The sequence below is a fragment of the Oryctolagus cuniculus genome, chromosome 13 (assembly GCF_051225735.1).
Source record: "Oryctolagus cuniculus isolate XC-2025 breed Fujian yellow rabbit chromosome 13, ASM5122573v1, whole genome shotgun sequence".
In the NCBI taxonomy this organism is placed as follows: Eukaryota; Metazoa; Chordata; class Mammalia; order Lagomorpha; family Leporidae; genus Oryctolagus; species Oryctolagus cuniculus.
The window spans coordinates 56,482,088-56,506,962 of NC_142879.1; the positions used below are offsets into that span (position 1 = coordinate 56,482,088).

At 37.0% G+C, this 24,875-nt stretch overlaps 1 protein-coding gene across 7 annotated transcripts in view; it reads left to right on the plus strand.

Moving 5' to 3' along the window:
• RGS7 (regulator of G protein signaling 7) overlaps positions 1-24,875 on the plus strand; it is a 588,090-nt gene that overhangs the window by 252,834 nt on the left and 310,381 nt on the right. For all 7 annotated transcript variants that reach the window (XM_089311631.1, XM_089311636.1, XM_089311637.1 and 4 more), the window contains exon 3: positions 561-657. In XM_089311631.1, the coding sequence (XP_089167757.1) occupies positions 561-657 (97 nt within the window). The remainder of the gene's footprint in view (positions 1-560; positions 658-24,875) is intronic.

Here is a 24,875-nt window from a genome sequence, read left to right on the forward strand (position 1 = left end):
GAGTGAGAGAGCGAGAGAGAGTGAGAGAGAGAGAGAGAGAGTTCCTATCATACTTTAAGTGCCTGTGCAAGAGAAGCAGCAGCTGCTGGCAGTCAATCCTGAATGTCCTGGCAGGTTGTTCTACTTAAAACATTAAACCAAATCACAGAAACTCTCTTGCTTTTTGAGGACATCTAAGCAGGTGTTGCTAAGGCTCCTATTTTCTGTTACATTGAGTTCGGTAGAGATAAAGTTAGTGAATATGTGACAATTGCTTTTGACAAATTCAAAAGTGAATGCTCTTTTATCCCAACCTTTGTAACCAAAGAATATGAAACTAGGGAAGAGGCAAATTCAAAGCATTCAATTTCTATTAGTAGCTTAATGGACCCCAAAATTGCCATTTTTCTGTTTTCTTCCACTCCTGTTAACCTCGCTTTAGATAATAATGTGATAAAGTCTAGAAAGACATTATTCTCAGTTGGGTAGCAAAATTTGTTTACAAAATTCTTATGGTAACTGATTTATTTGAAAAAGTTTAACTTTTGAAAGATTTTAACTATTTTCCTATTGTTGTTTAGATGGAAGACGTCATAGCACGCATGCAAGATGAAAAGAATGGAATTCCTATTCGTACTGTCAAAAGCTTTCTTTCCAAGATACCTAGTGTCTTCTCTGGTGAGTTTGCATTCAAAGCAGATTATTTTCTTCAGCACTTTTCACATAACTGTTTAAGATCTATTCCATGGGGCTGGCATTGTGGTGTTGCAGGTTAGGCCTCAGCCTTTGATGCTGGCATTCCATATGGGTACCAGCTCAGGACCTGGCTGCTCCATTTCTGCTAATGTGCCTGGGAAATCAGCAGAGGATGGCCCAAGTGCTTGGGCCCTTGCAGTCACTTGGGAGACCTGGAAGAAGCTCTGGGCACCTTGCATTTGGGGAGTGAACTGTAATTCTGCCTTTCAAATAAATACAATTAAAGATATTTAAAGTATATATATTCTCGTCATTTACTTTTGAAACTCTCTTTCACTCAATATTCCAAAAGTACTTAAAAAAATCCTGAGTGGGGCTGGCACTGTGGCATAACAGGTAAAGCTGTCACCTGCAGCACCAGCATCTTGTATGGGCCCTTGTTGAGCCCCAGCTGCTCCACTTCCAATCCAGCTCCCTGCTAATATATCTGGGAAAGCAGTATAAGATGGCCCAAGTCCTTGGGCCTCTGCACCCATGTGGGAGACCTGGATGAAGTTCCTGGCTTTGTCCTGGCCTAGCCCTGGCCATTGTAGCCATTTAGGGAGTGAACCAGTGGATGGAAGACCTGTCTCTCTCTCTCTCTCTCTCTCTCTCTCTCTCCCCTCCCTTCTGTGCCTCATGCTCTGTAACTCTGGCTTTCAAATAAAAAATAAATCTTAAAATAATTAGAAATAAGTAAAATATCCTGGGCATGTTTATCATGAAAATAAAACAAAAAATCTCCAAAGCTATGGCCCTGCCCTAAATTAGTTGGTTAAGAAAGAAAACTATGATATAACATAAAATAACATTATTAATATAAAAATGTGTGAAATGATGTTACGTCACTTATACATGGAAGTTAGGAAGCTGAAAAAAATCAAAGAAAAATCAGCTCCAGTGCAGCAGTCACCTTCAGCTGTGTAGAGCTGGGCAGTGGCCAGGCTGGAAGGAACAGGGAAGACAGGCAGGGATAAATAGAGATGTGAGGACCTGGGAAAGCTAATCAAGGGAATCTGATACTTATATATGGGGCAATATAGACACATTCAAAATTTTTGCAGAGTGTGTTATGATAAGAATGCTTGCGATGAACTTTCAGCAAGGACGACAGTCACAGTGCTGGTTGTAAGGCTTCTGAATGATAGTTTGGGTATAAGTTCTCATATCCAGGGACTGAAGGAAAAGAAGGAGAAATCATGAGGATTTGGTGAATAACTGGGCATGCAAGATAGAAGGGATATGGCCCTCAATTTTTTTTTCATTTTTAATTGAGAAATAAAGGAATTAGTATTAGAAAGAAGGAAACTCCCTGGGTTTGATTGGAAGTGACTAGAGAAACCCAAGAAAAAAGTGTAGAATAGTAAGTTTAAACTCTGTTCTCTGACCGCATACAGTGAGGAAGGCCTGGTCTGGGGACTGAGGCATATGCCGGGGCCTGGCCTAGTCCAGTTTAGGGAAGATTCTAGGTCAGTTGGATCAGCACCATAGCTTGTGGTGGGAGGGAACAAAGCCTCTAGCAGCAAGGATTGGGATTAAGGAGACTGCTACTGAGCATAGGGAAAATGGTTGTCTAGGTTTCCTCACACGGTTGGTTATGCTTCTTCATGAACCAGAATCAAGGGGGAAGACTAATAAAGACGACTTCAACTTTGGGAAGAGGAGAAGAGTCAGAGCTTGAATAACAATTTAGCAGGTCCAGGTGTTGATGTTTGATTGCTGTGTTGCTCTCAGAAAAGAGGGAGCTTGGAGCAGGACAGAGCTACAATGGAATGACATTTTGCTCTAATAATTGTCCCTGTTTCTCTCTCTCTCTGTGCATTTGATTGCAATTTCTTGCTGTTCCTTGACAACACCTTGTATATCCCACATCTCTTTCCTTTCATTATCCTCACTTCCAGGCCATCTGTACTGTTATATTCCATCCATTCATCAGTAGTCAGCTCAGAGAAGTCTTTAGTGATAGAAATGCTGAGGCTTGTTTGTCTCTGTGTTCTCAGAAACCTTGGTTTTTGTCCACATCCTGTAACCCCAGATAAGCCTTAAATTCCCTGCAGTCAAGGACTCAGAGAGTTAATATCACATCTAACCACGAATTTGAAAATATTACTCCTATTTTGTTAAGACAATAAAAGGGATGAGATTATTTACTTCAAAATTTGGGCTGATGAATGCACTAATGTGCCTGTATGAACTGGGATTTGTGATCAGTTCAGCTGTGCAGAGCCTATATGATGACATTCCAGTTCAGGGGTTTTATGACAATATACAAGGTCATAGAAGGGATTTGTTTACGGAATTAAAAATAGAGTGCCAGTTTGAGTTATTAGTCTATACGTTGCTATCTAAAGTTTTTGTCTGATTTCTTTAGGAAAGCATGCCTCAAAAGCAACCTACTGGAAAAATTCTTGACTGACAACATTATTATCTTAATTGAAATGTGGGATTGGCACTACAGATTGAAACTGGGCCCTGAAATCTCTGAAAATTGTTTTAATGTTCACTAATATATAACTAATATGGTAGCTATTAAATAAAAAGAATATAAATCATATGATTCATGTTAATCTAATTAAGTTCAACCAATCCTAGATTCTTTAGAAATTTTTCAGGATCTGTCCACAGGTTCAGTTAGATGCATTGCTGTGTATTTAACTTGTGTGTATTATAGCTGGTATTTATCAGAATTTTTATAGTAATTTCCCATACAATAGAAGTCCTAAACCCCATCCACTTACCTAGAAGTGTTTAGTCCTTTTTAATAATATCCTTTTTGAAGCATTTTTTTTGTGGTCCCTATGCATTGTTAGTTTCTCTGTGACTCTTTGGCCCAATTTGTTACCTCTGTTTTTTTCCTTCCTGGTGTTTTCTCCTTTTCCCTTCTCTCCCTGAGCCTGTTTTATTGAAAAGCTGCTAATGAAACAAGAGATTTGCTACCTATATCACCCTTAATAGAATCCAAACCTGTGATGAAGACCTGTGATGTATGCAAGGAAAATAATGCAGTTGTTGCAGACAAGAGCCGGTCCTTGCTGTGAAATGTTCCACGGGGAAGTAAAAATCTCAAATACTTCCTGACACCCTAATACTCTATACATGATCCTTGGACTGATGATATAAGCATTTCTTGGAAACTTATAAGAAATGCTGTAGCTGGGAACCACTCCAGATCTACTAAATCAGAACTTCAGTTAAAACAGGATGATTAAGAAGTATTGCCTTGACCGGCGCTGCGGCTCAATAGGCTAATCCTCCACCTGCGGTGCCGGCACCCTGGGTTCTAGTCCTGGTCGGGGTGCCGGATTCTGTCCCGGTTGCTCATCTTCCAGTCCAGCTCTCTGCTTTGGCCCGGGGTGCGGTGGAGGATGGCGAAGTGCTTGGGCCCTGCACTCACATGGGAGACCAGGAGAAGCACCTGGCTCCTGGCTTCAGTTCAGCGCGGTGCACAACTCCTAAGCCAAGGACCTTTGCAACCTCTGAGATTGATGAGGTCAAAAGCTGGGTTGAGGGATGGGCTGTTCCCAACTCTACCTATGCTTCAAAGGTAAATACATGTCATGGTGGCCAAGTTATTCCCATATATGCCTCAAATAAAAACACCTGTACTTAGAAAATATGATGTCATCCTATCTTCCCCCAATTTCTGCAATCTAGACACAGAATGATACCAAAGAATTAGATTTCAAATATACCTGACAATAGTTCTTTTTTTTCCTTCTAAATGTGTTTCTTTCATCTAAAGCTCCATGAGTTTTCTAATTCTGTGGTTTTGAAGTTGTTTATTGAAGCCTTCTGGTTTCTGTGGTCCTGAGACTGAAGGAAAGCTCTGCACAGATCCACCCTGCTAGTCAGGATGGGAAACATCCTTGGGTGAATGAATCACAACACCCTTGTTTTGTTTTCCCCTGAACCGCCTTCTCAGTTGCTGAGGTATCTCAGGCAGCTGTATCAGTGGTTTGTGACTTAGTGCCACAAGGCCAAGGGCTGAGATCAGCGGAGACACTAACCAGAGCTCAACCCATCTACTCTCTCCCTCTCTCTCACCCTTTCTCTCTCCCTCTCTCTCTCTCTCCCCCCTCCCCCTTTCTTTCCTGGAACTCTGTTCAGATTCCCATAACTTCAGTGAAGTATGTGTGTATTTGTATATGAGTGTGTGTGTGTGTGTGTGTGTGTGACTGAGATGGTGTAAACCTGGGGTCTGGATCATGCCTGTGGGCAGAGAAAAGCAAAGGAAGCCTGTTTATGGTCTGAGAACAGTAAACAGTAAGGAAAGAGAAACAGAGCAGATGAGGCAGATAATGCTGGGTTCCTGGTGGCTTTGCAGCTCTTGCCCCTGTCTGCAGGGACACAGTCTTGCAATCTGCAGGAACTACCCTCTTGTTTCCTCATTTCCTCCAAGCCTCCACTGTAAAACATTTACCACATTTACTGTGTTCTAGACTTCCTTTTTCTATTTCAAACTTTCCCCACACCACCGTTTATTCAAATTGCTACCAGGAGTGAACTCCCATAGCACATGTTTGTACACAAAATCCTTATGATTTTAAAAAAACATAAATATACACAAAAATTATAAAAAGGGAATTACCATTTCGGGCTGTACTAAATGCTGATCTGAAATATGGCTAAAATAGATTAATTGGGGAGGATCTTAGGAACACAAATTTCCAAACTCTAGTTGCTGATATTCTGATGCATGTGGACAGACATGAAACCAGGGAATTGGTGTTTTTTAAGTGATTAAAATATATAGGATTGGCCAGCGCCACGGCTCCCTAGGCTAATCCTTCGCCTGCGGCGCCGGCACACCGGGTTCTAGTCCTGGTCAGGGCGCCAGATTCTGTCCCAGTTGCCCCTCTTCCAGTCCAGCTCTCTGCTGTGGCTCAGGAGTGCAGTGGAGAATGGCCCAGGTCCTTGGGCCCTGCACCTGCACGGGAGACCAGGAGGAAGCACCTGGCTCCTGGCTTCAGATCGGCGCAGCGCATTGGCACATTGCACTGGCCATAGCGGCCACTTGGGAGGTGTACCAATGGAAAAAGGAAGACCTTTCTCTCTGTCTCTCTCTCTCTATAACTGTTTAACTCTGCCTGTCAAAAAAGAAAAAAAGAAAATATATATATTGGATTGACATCTGCTACCCTAATGCATTCTTTTTTTCTTAAATATTTTATTGAAATATAGTGTATATACCAAGAAATGCACATAAGTGTACAGACAAATGAGGTGTTTTTTTTTGTCATCTAATCACATTCATAACCAACACCCAAATTAAGAACAAAGTGTTACCAGTACCCCAGGAGCCTCTACTATTCCCTGTCTCCATTTCTTCTTCTTAACATGTGAAATGAGTATATTTTCATGTACATGATATGAAATAGTGAAGTAGTTTTTGTAACTGTATATCTAATGATATAATAGCCACACAATTTTTATCCTCTCTGTATTAACTGCCACAAATAAGAGAAAACATGATATTTATCTTTTTGGATCTGGCTTATTTCACTTAGCATAATGTTCTCTACTTTCATCCACTATGTTGCAAATGTCAGGATTTTATGGCTGGCTAATATTTTGAGTAATATTTTATCATGTATATACCCCATATTTTCTTTATTTAATCATCAGTTTGAAGGTCATCTGGGTTGATTCCATATCTTAGCTATTGTGAATTGAGCTGCTAAAAACAGTAGAGTACAGATAACTCTTTCATATGCTGATTTCATTTCCTTTGGGTGAGTTCCCAGGAGTAGAATGGCTGGGTCATATAGTAGATCTATTTTTAGTTTTCTGTGGAATCTCTATGTTGTTTTCCATAATTGTTGTACCAGTTTGCATTCCCACCAATAATGTATTAGGATACCCTTTCCTTCACATCCTTGCCAACATTTGTTCTTAACATATTTTACTTAGGTTTTTAAAATTCTATTCCAAAACATTGATCAAGTTCTGATTACTATACTGTGTTTTGCTATTTTGCTGGGGAAATAGGTTACAAATATGATATCACCATACCTTTAACTGGTATGATAGATGAAGGAGAATACCATTAGCAGAGGTTAAAATGTCAGTTGTGGAGTGGAATTGTTTAAACACTATTAATTTATAGTCTTCTCTTCAACAAATAACCTGAATTATATGCTCTTAACTTCTGAAAGAAATATCTTTTTTTATTTGTTTAATAGATATAAATTTCCAAAGTACAACTTTTGGATTATAGCGGCTTTGTCCCCCCATAAGCTCCTGCCCACCTATAACTGTACCATCTCCCTCTCCCTCTCCCATCCCATTCTTCATCAAGATTCATTTTCAATTATTTTTATATACAGAAGATCAATTTAGTATATACTGAGAAAAGATTTCAGCAGTTTGCACCCACACAGAAACACAAAGTATAAAGTACTGTTTGAGTACTAATTATACTGTTAATTCACATAGTACAACTCATCAAGGAGAGATCCTACATGGGGAGTAAGTGCACAGTGACTCCTGTTGTTGATTTAACAATTGACACTCTTGTTTACGGAGTCAGTAATCACCCGAGGCTCTTGTCATGAACTGCCAAGGCTATGGAGGAAGCCTCTTGAGTTCACTAACTCGATCTTATTTAGACAAAGCCATAGTCAAAGTGGAAGTTCTCTCCTCCCTTCAGAGAAAGGTACCTCTTTCTTTGATGGCCCGTTCTTTCCACTGGGATCTCACTCGCAAAGATATTTCATTTAGGTGTTTTTTAGTTTGTTTGCTTGTTGTTGTTGTTTTTTTTTTTTTTTTTTTTTTTTTTTTTTGCCAGAGTGTCTTGGCTTTCCATGCCTGAAATATCCTCATGGACTTTTTAGCCAGCTCTGAATGCCTTAAGGGCTAATTCTGAGGCAAGAGTGCTGCTTAGGACCTCTGCCATTCTATGAGTCTGTTGTGTATCCCACTTCCCATATTGTATCATTCTCTCCTTTGTAATTCTATCAGTTAGTATTAGCAGACACTAGTCTTGCTTATGTGATCCCTTTGACTCTTAAACCTATCATTATAATCAATTATGAACTGAAACTGATCACTTTGACTAGAGAGGTGTCATTGGTACATGCCACTTTGATGGGATTGAATTGGAATCCCCTGGCACGTTTCTAACTCTATCATTAGGGGTAAGTCCGATTGAGCATGTGCTGAACTGTACATTTTCTCTCTCTCTTATTCCCACTCTTATATTTAACAGGGATCACTTTTCAGTTAAATTTAAACACCTAAGAATAATTGTGTGTTAATTAAAGAGGTCAACCAAGAGTATTAAGTAGAACAAAAAATACTAAAAAGAATAAAGTATTAAGCTGTTCCTCAACAGTCAGGACAAGGGCTGATCAAGTCACTGTTTCTCATAGTGTCCATTTCACTTCAACAGGTTTCCTTTTAGGTGCTGAGTTATTTGTCACCGATCAGGAAGAACAAATGATATTTGTCCCTTTGGGACTGGCTTATTTCACTCAGCATGATGTTTTTCCAGATTCCTCCATTTTGCTGCAAATGACCGGATTTCATTGTTTTTGACTGCTGTATTGTATTCTATAGAGTACATATCACATAATTGCTTTATCCAGTCTTCTGTTGATGGGCATTTAGGATGATTCCATGTCTTAGCTATTGTGAATTGAGCTGCAATGAACACTGAGGTGCAGATAGCTCTTTTATTTGCCAATTTTATTTTGAAAGAAATATCTTTATCAAGCGGGGTAATAGTAACAAAGCCTTTATAGAAAACTGATGTATGATTGTTTGTATGCTATTTTGTAACTCCCAACATTATGATCAAAGATATTTACTTCATGTTCTCCAAATACCTTAAGATAAGATCAAGGAAATAAAATTCTTCTTTAACAAACTACTAAGAAAAATTTGTCTTTGAAGATAAGATTGAACTTTTCACTTTAAAAGCAGTGAGATATATATGTATATTTTCCAGTGGAAAGAATAGGTCTTCAAAGAAGGAGGTACCTTTCTCTGAAGGGAGGAGAGAACCTCCACTTTGACTATGACCTTGTCTAAACAAGATAAGAGTCGGAGAACTCAAGGGGCTTCCATAGCCTTGGAAACTCACGACTGGTGCATAGGGAGATTACTGATGCCATAAACAGGAGTGTCAATTTGTAAAGTCAACAACAGGAGTCACTGTGCACTTACTCCTCATGTAGGATCTCTGTCCTTAATGTGCTGTATATTGAAACTTAATGCTATAACGAGTACTCAAACAATATATTTCACTTTGTGTTTCTATGGGGGTGCAAACTGTTGAAATCTTTACTTAATGTATACTAAACTGATCTTCTGTTAAAAAAAAAAAAGAAGAAGAAGAAGAAGAAGAAGAAATTATCAATTCCCAACTTGACTCTCACTGGGATTAAACATGACAATAGGTCTGATCTGATTTCATCATCATTTAAAAAATCATCTATTATTTTTCACTTTATGTTTCTGTGTGGGAGCAAACTGTTGAAATCTTTACTTAATGTATGCTAAACTGATCTTCTGTATATAAAGAGAATTGAAAATGAATCCTCATGTGAATGGAAGGGGAGAGGGAATGGGAAAGGGGAGGGTTGCGGGTGGGAGGGACGTTATGGGGGGGAAGCCATTGTAATCCATAAGCCGTACTTTGGAAATTTATATTCATTAAATAAAAGTTAAAAAAAACACACACACACACACACACAAAATTTTCCCCTGATATTCTATTGAGTTTCCCAAAGCTCCCATGAAGTGTGCTTGTGTGTGTGTGTGTGCACACATGCACGTATGCACACATGTGTGTTGTCAGGAAGTATGTTGATAAATTTGCTTATTATTTTTAAAGATTTATTTATTTGAAAAGCTGAGAGACAAAGGGATGGGAAGTGAGATTGAGAGAGAGAGAAAAGAGAGAGAGATGCTTCCATTCCCTGGTTCATTCCTCTAATGCCTACAACACTCAGGATTAGATTAGAATAAAGCCAGGAGCAAGGAGCTCCATACAGGTCTCCTATGTGGTTGACAAGACCCAAAATAATACTTGAGCTATTACCTGCTGCTTTGCAGGCATATTAGCAGGAAGCTGGGTTGGAAGCATGGAGTACCTGGGATTTGAACCAGGCACTCAGATGCAGGATGTTGTCATCCAAAAATGTTGGTTAACCCACTACACTACAATGCCTGACTACATTGCTGAATTTCATGTTTCATTTGTATGTTTCACCTTATTTGTTACTGACATATCTACTTTGCTCATTTTTTCTAATTTTTTGTCTGTTTTTAATTGCTGTTTTGTTTTAATTCAATTTGTGTGGGGGAGTCATTAATTTGAATACTGCTTCAAGTCATAGTTTGCAGGTAAAGCATAGATCATTAAGACATATCTGAGAAAGAGATTTTGTGTGCTAAGGAGTTGTTTAGCCCAGAATTCTCTCCATTCATGTGGAACTACATCTTGCCCTTTTACTGAAGCACTCCATCACAATATAAAATGAAAGATGAAGTTCAATATTACTGCATGAGTTTCACAAAAGTACCCATGGAATTTTTATACAAGTGTATCTTCAAATTGCAAAACATAACTGTAAAGCTAAAAATATGTTTACAGACTTTGCTGAGGATTTTCTCTAAATGAATCCCATAAGTCTTGTTTTTGCATGATAGCTATTTCCTTAGCCTTCATATCCTGTATCCTACAATGTTTATTCATCCTCTCATCTGAAAATCTTTGGTAAAACAAGCTATGACACTTGTATCAGCTGAAAATCCTTTGAATTTAAACTCTGAATATAAGCATAATAGAGATTCAAATCCAGATGGAACACAGAGTTTATGAACAGATGAGGAAGTGATTAATTTTACTTTTTGCAGGGTATTGGTTCCATTGTTGATCGTATTTTGTAACTATAGCATTTAGTTGATTACATGCATACTTGAATGTATTAAAAATGACCACATCAGTTTTCAGTTGCTTGACAAGTATGTTTTTGTACTTTATTTCCAGAAAATATATTTTATTATGATAATATTGAATATTATTTGAATGTAGATTTTTCATTAATATTTATCAATATTTTATAGAGCTTTAATATAACATATAATTAGGGTTTTTTTAATGTTCTATTTATTTATTTGATAGTTGGAGTTACAGAAAGACATGGGGCAACAGAGAGAAATCATCCATCTGCTCATTCACTCCTTAGATGGCCACAACGGCCACTACTGGTCAAGGCGAAAGCCAGAGCCAAGAGATTCACCAGAGTCTCCCATATGGTAGCAGGGGCCCACATACTTGGGTCATCTGCTGCTGCTTTCCCAGGCCTTTAGGAGGGAGGTGGATTGGAAATGGAACATTTGGGACACAAACCTGTGCCAATATGGGATGCTGGCATTGCAGGCATGGCTTTATGCACTACATCAGAATACTGACCCATGAATAGATGGTAAATCCTGATGAGAGGCATAATATTTCACTGTTTCAAAAGTACATGAAAGGATTCAAGATTTTTTTTCAATAATAGTATATCACGATGACATTTATTTTGCAGGAAGATATTAATTTAGGAACCCACTATGTGGATTTAAATACATTAGTCTCATTCTTTACAACATTTAAAAGTAATTACTGTTTAACCTGGTTTCTTCTTTTTGTCTTTTCTGCTTTTTATTTCTATAAGGTGAACAAATTTCATACATTTCATATATATAGATTTAGGAGCACAGTGATACTTCCACCCTAACTCCTCTCCTCCTTCCTTTTTTGTTCTTTCTTTTACAATGAAGAAAACACTGTTCTTCAACAGTGGAGACAAGGGCTATAAACAATAATAAATTCTCAAAATGTAAATTTCTCCCATATACATTACATTTTTTGTATTCTGTTAGTTATCACATATCAGGGTATTTGTCTTTTTGAGACTGGCTTGTTTCACCAAGTATAATGGTTTCCAGTTGCATTAATTTTATTGCAAAAGACAGGATTTCATTCTTTTTTACAACTGAATAGTATTTGGTAGTGTATATATACCACATTTTCTTTATACAGTCATAGTTTGATGGGCATCTGGATTGATTCCATATCTTAGCTATTGTGAATTGAGCTGTAATAAACATGGGGGTACAGATAACTCTTTAATATGCTGATTTCATTTTGTTTGCAGAAATTCCCATGAGTAGGCTGGCTGTGTCTTGTGGTAGATCTATTTTCAGCTTTCTGAGGTATCTCCATACTATCTTCCACAATGGCTGTCCTAGAGAAGCAAATGCAGGGTCAGAGAGTTGAAGCTGTTTTTTTGACCCAGTTTTGCACAGCTTACTAATCATTAAACCATCATGGCTTCTTTTCAAATCCCATTCCGTTTGTCAGCACCACCAATGGGGTGCCCTTTGCTGGACATGCCTGTGTTGTTTCATCCAAACACATATCAGAATCTGTAGGATTTGGGATATGAGACTCTCATTGTTCTCCTAACATGCTCCCTCCCGGTAGAAATCCTTTGGAGTGCTTACCCAGAAGACTTTCAACAAGGTCGTTTGTTTCAGTTTTTCTTCTGATAAGTAGCTTGGTCTTGAGTACACGGCTGCAGTTTTCTTTACCGCTAAGATTTGGACTTTAAACCTGGTGACCTCTAAGTTTCCTTTACAAGTAAATTCTATAATTCAGAGAGCTCAAGAAAAGGAGAGGGTCAGAGATGAAGTAATAGAAAAGCAAATAATGAATGAGATTGTTTTCAAGGTGATCGGAATAGCAACACATTAATGAGAATCTTGAGTAACACATTAAAAAGAAGTTTTAAGTAGAGGTTCATTCACATTTGAAAGATGCATAAAATTTGCAATTAAAACTATGGGCATGGATGAACCTACCTTGAGAATGAGTTTTTTCTCTGAATTCCAGAAAATGCAACATTCCATTTAGTGTTTCTGTTTGGATATCTCAAAGAGACCCACCATTTCCAAAAATGAAATTCATAATCTTAATCTTAGCCTTTTTTCCTATTCTCTTTCAGTAAGAGTTGCATATGCTAGAAATGCTAGAGTCACTTTGACTTTCTTACTATAAGCCCCTCATATCTTTTCTGTTATGGGCTGGGTTTTGACCTAACTAATTTTCCCAGGTTCTTGCCTTTTATTTCGAGAAGAATTCTAAATACAGGTCCAAACATGGCATGTAGTGTGATAAAGATTATTTACAAAGTGAAGAAAATACACAGGCCCATTAGGGCCTTATTAAGGGAGAATGGGGCCAAAGAAAGAATTATACCCTGCCCTGCTCATCCTGAGTTCACATGGAGGAGCGAGCGTGTCCATTCTTCCTAGCTTTTTATGCACTTGGAAAGGAAAAACAGAAGTGTTTACATGGTACCACCTCCATGTCCCAGGTAAGAGGAAGTATTTCCTGGGGCGGGGGTCCTGGTCCCATGATTGACAGGTAGATGAACATGGCAACACAGAGCAAAAGAGGTGTGGCTCCCAGCTCATGAACTTAAAATTATCTAACTAATCTTTACCATATCATTTTCCATCAGCATTTTTTTCCTATGTAGCTGTTAAATGCTTTCACTTGTGAGTATCTAATATTTCTGTGGTCTAAAGTATCACCTCCGCTCACCTGAACTGTGGCATCAACTCCTTCTAGCTTCCACATCTACTTGCAAAAACCATTAGGCTTGGGGGTTTATATATAATTTGAATATTGGACAGAAAATTGTGGAAAAGTGATGACAAAAAGGAAAGGACTTTCAACTTGCAACTTCTAGGGGCAGTAAATCATGGGAAAATGACTAGGAAATACATGGGGATGTTTGGAAAGTTAATGGTAGATAAGCGTTATTTTGATCAGGTTTATTTGTAGTCTTGTCTTGGTATTGACTCACAATCTCTGATGATAAGAATATTTTCTTCCTGGTGCTATAGGAAATTTTTGCCTTACTTTTAGGCAGAAAGAGGGATTGCTTGCTGCTCACAATAGTTCAGTATAATAAAAGGGTGTATTTTGGTGTAGCATGTGTAAATCCTTTTACCCCCAGGCAGTTACTTGGTTTGTCCCTTGCTGCCAGTCAGACCTCTTGGTGTTTCTTGACTCCAGCTATCAAGGTCACTTTTTAGTTCTTAACTTTGCATGCTGCCTCTTACTTTGTAGGTTTCCCACTGCTATCCCTTTTCTGTGTCTGAATGCTCCTCCCCTTTGTCCCAGTGATCTTGTTTAGACTCATTCATCTTAGCTCAACACTTGTTTATTTTCTTATATGCTCTCATAAATCCACACTGTTTTGTTTCAGAGTATTTATTCCATTTTATAATTATAAAATCATTAGTGATAGTATTTGATTAGCATCTGTCTTCCAGACAACAGTGAAGTTTCCATATGCTCTCTCTTGTAATCCCAGCAGCAAACATCACATCTAAAAAAAGAAAAGTTCATTAAATATGTTTTCAGATGACTAAATATTAATTATAATTTTAAGGGGAATTTGGACATTTATGTGGATTTGGAAAGTAGATACAGTTTTGTGGTTGTGGTTTTTTGCATCATATATAAATATATATTATACAATATATAAATATATCTTATACATAAATAAATATATTAAACTTTGTTAATTTTTTCTTATTTCAATTGTACTCAAGAGGATAAAACTTCATACAAAGTTATTTCATTCATTATATAAATCATATGTACAAGAATACAGACATTAATTCCTTGGTTTCTTTGAAGTGGTATCTGCATTTGGCTGTTCCTTTGATAATAATAAATTTAACACGCCACAGTTGCTGTATTGTAAGCTTTTGTCACGCCTGGAGCTACTGTGAAGGCATGATTTCTATTCTTGATGGATTCACTCTCCAGTGAGTAAAGAGATAACTAAATGAAATGAGATGATCTCCACCATCAATGTAGATCCAGAGTGCTGCCCGAGTATGTGGAATCTTATCCGGACATCTAGATCAGAGATATTTCGTGGAGAAGGTGATATCTGAGGTTCTTGTAAAACATGAGTCAGAAGTACCCGGGAAGAAGGAGGCATTTGTGCAACAGCTCAAAACAGGCTACAAGGCATGGTGAGCAGAGTGACGTCCACACAAGGATGACCTTTTTGGAAAGTGCAGGGAAAAGTGTCTGGAGAAGATGGCAGAAGGCAATAGTTAGAATTTCATGGACTGAAAATTCTATCAAAAGCAGAGTATAGGAAGGTGAAATGGACACATTTATAGAGGAAGATAACATTATTAATTTTTTAAGGAGAGTTTTTCACATTCCTTCCAAGTTAACCTAGCTGAAGATGAAATATGTTTGTTGACATGATGGTCCAAAATTTTCTCATATTCTTGACATTCAATAATTCTGTTTCTGTTGTGTGGAAAAAATAAGCCTTCATCTATTGGATGAGTCTATTCCCTTCCATAGAGTCGTTGGGAATCTACTGTTTCCAGTGTAAATCACAGCAGGAAAGAAGCTAGGATTCTTTTTCTCAATTCTTTGTTAATGGTGTATGTTTTCATTTAACCTGAATTTGACCAGGTTTGTAAAGCAGCACATTGAGATAATAAGTCTTTAGGGCTACCTGTTGGTCCCTATCAAATAAAAAGGTCCTTATTAAACCAGATCATTGAATATGTTTGAAGATGGAACTTCCTGAACTAATTCTCAGGAGCCTGCTGCAGGTTATCAAGAAATATAAATAGGGCAGAAAATGATAAAAATTTAGCAGGAAGTTCTGGTCAGCCATCCCTGTGTTTCATATAGTCCTCGTTCCCTCTTTTGTCTTCTGTTAGCTTGAGGAGGTTTTCCATCACAGATGTGTTGGTTATTAATGAATAGAGTCTCTTTTCCTCTTTTCTGTCACAACATAATTTCCATTCCTTATCTCAGTTGGTCATGTTGTCCTACAAATGGTTTAGCACCAATTGTCAAGAGCAAAATATGTGGTCTGAAGAACTGTGTAATAGTCCTTATTAGTCCTTACATAGTATGTCTCGTCTGAAGATTTAGGATTTAGAAAATCTTGTTTAATTCTTTACAGCCCACTTTCTGTTCTTCCTCTCAGTAAGTGATAGAAAGTAAACCTTTTTGGTGACGTGTATTACTGTAGTTGCATAGAAATAGGAATTATCATATTTTTGTATTACTTGATATGAAATAATTATGTGTAATTGATTAGTATTTTGGTCCTCTAATCCTATATGCACAGTTCTTCATGATGACTTGTTTTCAGTCATGTACAATGAAAAATGTACAGTGTATGAGCTTAAAAAGTTAGTTGGCTTTGAAAGTAATATTTTGAATGTGTCTTGCTTCTTGTTCCCTACTCTTCTAAAGGTTTTATGAATATTTATCATGGAGGTGTTTAATGTAGGCTTAAATTTGTCATATGAGCAGCTGTACAGGTAAGAAGTAAAAGGAGTAGATTTGGTAAAATGGACTGGACAATGCATGCTTTACTAAGAAAATATTTTACATTGAAATGAAGTTTTTAATGTGCTCAATATAACTTCACCCTGAATATATTTGGAGCCAACTTGAAGATGATAAGTATAAGTAATGTGTAATATTTTTTTTGCCTACATAATTTAAGATGCTTCTAAAAAGCTAAGGTACTCCTTTCTAAAACTGACAGCCCTCTGTGAGGGTTTTTCCATCATCATAAGAGTGATTGTTATGGACAATACTTATTAAGACAGAAGCAGATTGTTTTTGAAAACATTTTAAAGTATTTTGTCAGACATTTCCTTTGTAACATTCCAAACAAAACTCAAAAATATAAATAAAAAATTTACAAGAGGTGAAGAAGAAAGAAAATAGTATACTAAGATTACTGACAGTTCCTAAAGCACAAATGTGAAAAAAAAAATCTTGAAGCAAGAAATGTTAACTAAATCTGAAAAAGAGATATAGACATGTATAAGAAGTTAGTCATTTCTTTTTTACACATCCTTTCTGACAGTGCTGAGTGACAACACAATTTGTGTATAGTAACTACACAGCCAACCAAGCTGAGAATGAGAGGAGCTGAGATGTCAAACAAATTATCTTAAAAATAAATTATCTTTGTTCTGAAAGATTATAGACATCCTATCAGTTGTTACTCTTTACTTATAGAGTAGCATCATGAAATAGTTAGAAATAGTAAAGAATTTTAATTTCAACCACTTAGACTCTTTTAACATGTATTCTAGATAGTTCTTATTCTTTTTATTTAAGATTTATTTGTTTATCTAAAAGTTAAGAGTTCCAGAGAAGCAGAGGCTGAGAGAGAGAGAGAGAGAGAGAGATAGAGAGAGAGAGAAAGAGAGAGAGAGGTCTTCCATCCACTGGTTCACTCCTCAAATGGCCAAAACTGCTGGAGCTGGGCCCATCTGAAGCCAGGAGCCAAGAGCTTCTTCTGGGTATCCCATTTGGGTGCAGGGGCTAAAGTACTGGGCCATCTTCTACTGATTTCCCAGGTTATAGCAGAGAGCTGGATCAAAAGAGGAGCAGATAGGACTCAAACCGGCACCCATATGGGCTGCCAACACTTCAAACGCCGGCCTCGATAGTTCTTGATGGTTCTCATTCTAAAAGCTAAATCTTACTTGGAAATGAAAAATGCTAGTTATTTATTGGGTTCTAGTTGTGTTTTTAGATAAGTGATTTATTTTAAAGTTCATTTGAGAGTGAGCACTCCCATCCATTGTTTCTCGCTTGCAGTAGAATTCAATTCAGGTCTCCCACAAGGATTGTGAAGACTCAGCTACTTCCCTACTGCCTTCCAAGGTGCTCATTAGCAGGAAACTGGAATCAGGTTCAGATCTGGGACTTGAACCCAGACATTGCAATATGGGATGTGGGTACCCCAGCTGACAACTTAACTGCTGGGCCAAGTGTCCATTCCAGAGAAATGATCTATTTTAAAATGTAGTTGGAGGCCGGCGCCGCGGCTCACTAGGCTAATCTTCCGCATTGTGGCGCCGGCACACCGGGTTCTAGTCCCAGTCAGGGCACCGGTTTCTGTCCCGGTTGCCCCTCTTCCAGGCCAGCTCTCTGCTGTGGCCAGGGAGTACAGTGGAGGATGGCCCAAGTGCTTGGGCCCTGCACCCCATGGGAGACCAGGATAAGTAGCTGGCTCCTGCCATCGGATCGGCGCCGTGCGCCGGCCGCAGCGTGCCGACCGCGGCAGCCATTGGAGGGTGAACCAACGGCAAAGGAAGACCTTTCTCTCTGTCTCTCTCTCTCACTGTCCACTCTGCCTGTCAAAAAAAAAAAAAAAATTTAGTTGGATCTATTTGATATGACCAAGATGAAAAGCTCTAAAATTCTGTTTTCAACAGAACATTTGAAGAAATAGTACAAACTCAAATATATTCAAATGACTTGATTTCAGTTTTAGCTTTCTTTAGAGCCATACAAAGAGGCCAAGGAACTATTTACTCTTACTAGGTAACTGGGGATAGCAGTGTTGCTTCCCTGTGGTGCTTTCTGAACATCTAAATTTGCTATTTTATATTTTAAGTGAATGTACTGAGACTGGAGATTATGTTAGAATGGGAAAATCAAACGTTAGACACCTTTGAAGCCCTCCATTGAGTTATTATGTGAATTATAACATTGCCCTTGAGTTCTTTCTGTACAAGTAGCTCAAGCAAACAGACTTATCCCAAAACTCGGCTGGACTCTGTTCTCCAAATAACTGCATTTCAGAGAGGGAAAATTCTACCCAAATACATGAATATGTCTATCAAAGTCTGAGACTCCTCTCTGACTACCAGCTGTGTTGCGATTCTGGAATAGTTCTATTGTCATATCCTTACTTAGAGCATCATGGCTCTTTTATGTGACAGCACAGGTCTCTACTTTCTAACTACTTTCCAACGCCACCAAAATATTTTATTGCTGTGGGGCCAATAGTTATAAATAAATCCATGGAGAGATTGTTCTGCTTAAGATTGTAGACAGAACTCAGGACTAAAATATTAATGATGGGCCATAATGCAAAATTTTCTGTGACAAATTTCACTGTGCCCATAGAATACTACATTTCTACCCTCAGTGGTCTCTCTGGAAAGGACTCAAAGAACCATTCATGCGAACTTCTAGTTCTGTCATTCTTGTGTGGGAATCTCCCAGGATTCACACAATGTGCAAGCGCATAGCCAATACTCAGTAAAAAAATACTGAGCTGCTCTAAGATTACAACTTCATTTTTAGATTTTGAGGAATGCGGAAATTGGTGTATTTTATTTAATACTTCACAAGACTTTTAATCCATCTCTACAAAAAGGCCTACCTATGGAAGTGTTTGGAACTATTTTGACATGGTAAAGGAGCAATATAAAAATGCAGAAAATATAGTACAGGCATAAACAAACAACTTTCTAGAAGTCTGGGGAATCCCAGCTGCTGTTGAATTTTATCTTAGTTAGCATTGCAATGTTGTCTTTGTAGACATCTGGAATCTTCAGATTTATCTATAATGTCAAATGTTACTGTAAAGTAAAAGACTAAAGAAAGAAAAATGAAAAGATAAGAACATTGGGTCTATGTGGAGGCCCTGGAAGTTATCAAGAGAGATCTGATTTAGCCACATCGAGAATAAAACTTAAAAAAATAATGCAGTCAAGTTTTTGGAGAACAATTTCAACACTGTAAGTTAGGCACCATGAAAGGGACCAGAAACTTGCTATTAGTTCAATCCTTAAAGTGTTCTCTTCTGATCAACAAAACCACATACAGTCTTGAGTAAGATATTGAATACACATGGAAGGATACTCAGAAAACAGTCCTTCTCATATTCAAAATCATATGAATAAGGAAACTCAGGTAAAAATTAGGATTATTCCATGCCATTTTTACCTAGCCTCAAGGCAGATATCACAGAGCTTGAAAAGATTTAGTAAAAGGATATTCCTTGAAATGGCAGCTTTGGGACATAAGAGGTAAAAATCCCCCAAGTAATTAAAAGATTGAACTTGTTACTAAACATCTGTTAAATACAGAAATAGTTTAAAAGATGTTATAACTGTGGATCCACACCAGACACAAAAAATTTGGGCTTTATCTTTATTTTTTGATGGTGATGTCAGTAGGTAATTCAATATACAGTATTTATCACTAGAATGTGTGACTTTTTAATAACCCCCAGAGACTTGAATTAGACCCAGATTTGTACATTTTCCTCTCTTTTGTATAGTCTGTTGCAAGACCAAGGATTTACCTATGTTGGATGTGATGTAGCATTTGGTACAAAGCTATGTTACTAGATACTCGGGAGATATTTGTTGAATTTGTAACTGTTACTTCCATTAACTAATTGTTATTTTTGACATTCTTACAGTCTTTTGTACTGTGTTTTATTCCACACAGCAAAAATATATACATATATTTGCACATGTATCTGATATATACATATATTTGCACATGTATCTGAAATCTAGGGAAATAATTAATTACCCTTTTTATATCTTATCATTTGAACTAAATATTATTACAGATTGATATTAATAATAAATCACATTTTGATTTTGTTCACTAATTTTATTATTACTCAGGGGATTGTGCTGTGTAGACAATTACTGAAAGAATAAAATAATGATAGTCAAAGGAAATCGTGCAAATTTTCTTTGAGAGATTTAACTGATATTGATGTACTAAGTTTACAGTTTTGTGATAATCTACTGGAAATCATTGCTCACAAATACTGATTTTTCTTTAAAGAAATAGATCTGAAAAACTAAATTCTGTTCATTGGTGAATTAGTATTTAAAATCCTAGAATTGCTGTGTTGCAAAAGAAAGCCTAGCAAGTGGGTCTGGTGAAGGTGTGCTTTATTTCTCTGAATTAATATTGCTTTCTTTTGAGAGGAGGTCAAAATGAACCCTAAGGATGGACGTTTAGTTGAAAGACACTGAAGTCTTCATTGTCAAGAATGAAAAATAAATAAGTAAATCAATCAATAAATAAATGTTGGATTTCTAATTTCAGTGTGTTTTTGTGAAATAATGAACTAACACAACACAAAAAAGTTAGTGAATATTGCACTTCCCCTTTATCCTGTGGAGAACTTCTGTCTTATGCTTCATGAGTCCTCCCTCTCCCTTTCTTTCTGCTTCTCCTACCAAGAGCTTCAAATTTTATACGTCCTAATAATTCTAGGAGAGAGAACTGTTACTCATGTCATGCCCCCAGCCCAAGCCAGCCTGCGTTAATCATTCCTCTTTTTTGGATTTTCCTAGCACTATATTCTTCTTCATGGACTTTATTTTACCTGACATTCTGTTCTCAATGGATGAGTGGTATGAAACATACTAGAGGCTTTAAGCACTTGGAGATCAAGAATGAGCTCTCAATTTGCAAGCTCTGTAGTACTCAGTTCCGAGCACATAGTAGATACTTAATAAATGACTTCTCACAGGATAGCAGATGTCCCAGCATTCAGGTTCATCCACGACGAATTTCACTATCCAATTTATTAGCAGAGGAAAGAACATTCAGCCTAATTATTTGCTCTGCTAGCATCCATCACTGTATGGAGCTTCCATCTCAGCAGAAAACACACAAAGATGGCTCAGACAGGTTTCAGGACAGACATTGAGGAAATTTACCACAACTTTCAAATTCTTCCAGAGCCTGCAAACACTCCAAATTTAGACTTTATTATTTGCTTTAGAGTTAATTTACCAAACATTGGATATTCTCAAATTCAACTGTAAATATTTCATAAAATCTTTCTGGAATAGTGGGAAGTGTACCTACTGATAGTAAAAATCACCTAGAATGCAATCTTATTTCTCATGTGGCAACTGAGAACATTGTATTTTAAATGTCAGCTCTTTCTCTAATTTATACATGGTTATGAATGTGTTGTGATCCTAACAGTTGTCATCACAACCATCAGCATTTATTGAGTGCTTACAGTGTACTCAGCAGTCAGTAAATATTACTTTTTCAAATGCATTGTTTATAATTTTGTCTTTGTAAAGATAAGTAAAGAGAAGTTAAGTAATTTGTCCTGTTATTTTTAGTAATTAATAGAGCAGACATTTGACCTGAGATTAATCTAATAGATTTATTAGAAGTATACAGAGTATGGATTATTTTATGACACCAGATTAAGATATATGATGATGCTTCAAAAAGTTTGTGGAAAATGGAATTAAAAGATAAATTTGGGGGCAGCATTTTGGTACAGCAGGTTAAACCACAGCTTGCAGCACTGGCATCCCATGTTGGAACACCTGTTCAAGTCACAGCTTCACTAATTCCCATCCAGCTCCCTGCTAATATGCCTTGTAAACAACAGAAGATGGTCAAAGTGCTTGGGCCCCTGCCACCCAAAATGGAGACTTCAATTGGTATTCTGGGCTCCTGGCTTTGGCTTGGCCCAGCACCAACCTTTGTGGCCATTTGGGGAGTGAATCAGCAGATGGAAGATATCCCTCTCTCTCTTTTTCTCTGTCGTGCTTATTTTTAAATTAATAAATAAACCTTTACAAAAGAAAGGAAGCAAAAAGAAAATTTGTTTAAAAAATAAGTTTATTTTAGTGCTAAAAACTTTAAATTGATGCATAGTGTTTTCTTAATACAGGTCTGCTTAAATTTTTTAGACCACTCATCACTTCTGTGTGTATATAGATCCTTAAGCACATATTATATAATCCACATGTATGTGATATATGTATTTCTGTGATCTGTGCTTCCATGGTATCAGATTATGCCATAAGTGAAAAGTATAAGCACATATACACAAGCAAGTATATATTTCTGTATAGGCCAGAAACACAGCAGAGATAACAGAAATATTAGATTATATGTTATATAGTATTTCTGTAGTCTGTGCATTTCTGATTTGTCATTCTTTCTGCTTTGTACTCTAATTCAATAAAAGCACATGCCATGGAAATATATTGTATACATATTTTATATTATATAATATTTATGTACCCTACATACATTCAGTTATATTGTATAAAATATAATGTAAATATCACATATTATATAGTCCATAATGGAATATTGCTATACTTTATAAAATATATTAATTACATATTTTATATTTATCTATTTCAGTGATTTGTGCCTCTGATCATTTCCACTCTGACAAAAATAAATGCAGTGCAATGGAATGGCAAAAAATAATCTGATTTTTCTTTTACGTTCTGTTTCATTCTAATCTTTGCTTGGAAATTACCCTTTTCCTTACAGAGAAACCAGTCCAGTAAGAGAATCATCAGGATAAGCTGACATGGATAATGATCAAATGACTTTCTTCTTATTATTATTTTGACACTTAATCACTTTGCACTCATCATTTCATTCACCTGATCCAGTGAAAAAATGGAAATTTATTTTGCAGACATGAGCGTTAATAAGGGAGGAGCAAACAGCATGCTGAGCAGTGCTGAAGGAGAACAGCAATTTGGAATGGCTGGGTTATGTGATAGGTTTGCATTCAGATATCTGAGTTATCTCCATTCTGCCTTCCACAATGGCTGCACAAGTTCACATTCCCACCAATGGTGGATTAGGGTGCCTTTTCCCCTCATCCTTGCCGAAATTTATTGTTTGTTGATTTCTGTAAGGGAGCCATTCAAACTGGGGTGAGGTGAAACCTCATTGTTATTTGCATTTCCCCAATGGCTAGTGATCCTGAGGATTTTTCATGAAACTTTTGGCCAGTTCAGTTTCTTCTTTTGAAAAATATCTGTTCAAATCCTTTGCCCATTTCTAATTGGGTTGTTTGTTTTGTTGTTGAGCTCTTTATAGATTCTTGATATTAATCCTTTATCAGTTTCATAGTTTGTAAATTATTTTGTCCCATTCTGTCTGTTGCCTCTTCACTTTACTGAATGTTTTCTTTGCAGTGCAGAAGCTTCTCATATTGATGTGATCCCATTTGTCAATTTTGGCTTGATTGTCTCTCCTTCTGGGGTCTTTTTCAAGAGATCTTTGCCTATGTCAGTATCTTGCAGAGTTTCCTCAATGTTCTTTATGAATTTGATGATACTGTGTTATGGATTTGGGTCCTTGATCCATTTTGATTGTTTTTTTTTTTTTTGTACTATGTAAAGTCTTGTTTCATACTTTTTTCATATTTGTTTCATACTTCTACACGTGGGAATCCAGTTTTCCCAGCACCATTTGTTGAAGAGACTGTCATTGCTGCAAGGGTGGATTTTAGCTCCTTTATGAATCATTAGTTGGTTGTAGATGCATGGATTATTTTCTGGAGTTTCTATTGTGTTCCGTTGATATACATGTCTATTTTTTTGCCAGCACCAGGTTGTTTTGATTATAAATGCCCAATGGTATGTCTTGAAATCTGGTATTGTGATGCCTCTGGCTCTGTTTTTGTTGTTTTAAATTGCTTTGGCTATGCAGGGTCTCTTGAGTTTCCCAATGAGTTTTAGCATCGTTTTTTCTAGATGTGAGAACAATATCATTGATAATTGGACTGGGATCTCATTGAATCTTTAAATTTCTTTCAGTAGTATGGATGTTTTGATGATATTGATTCTTCTAATTCATGAACATGAAAGACTTTTCCCTTTTTTTTTTTGGTGTCTGATTCTACTTCTTTCTTTAATGATCTGTGGTAACAGAGTTTCTAAAAGGTAATATGTAGAAGTGAAATTGACATTTTGAGATTCGGTGATTGTTTTTACTGTTTTTATTGTTTTTACTTTGTCTTTACTGTTGAGGAACAGATTTTTTTCCCTCATTCTATTTGTTAAACTCTTTCCTTAGTGTAGGGTTAATTTTATGAGTATAAAGTAAACTGAAAATAGACCTTTGTAAAAATTAAGAGTGACAATAGGAGAGGGAGGAGAGAGAATGATGGGAGGAAGGGTCAGGGGAAGTATCACTATGTTCCTGAATCTGTATATATGAAATACATGAAATATGTATACCAGAAATAAAATTTCAAAAAAAAAAAAAAAGAAAAGTAAGTCATAAGGAATTAATGCAACTCCTAAGGAATAGAACAAAAATGTAGAACAATGGCTGGAAGACTTCAGATAGCTCTGCTAATTGTGACTGAGAGAGGCCCCAATCACTGTACCAAGTGGACTGGACCAGAATCCATTCCCTCACGCCTACCCATGACCATTAGAAGCAGAATGGAGAAGAAAAAGAAGGACTGTTCCAAGAACCTGGGCCATCTCTTAATATGTACAGAATTCTACAGTAGCAAGTC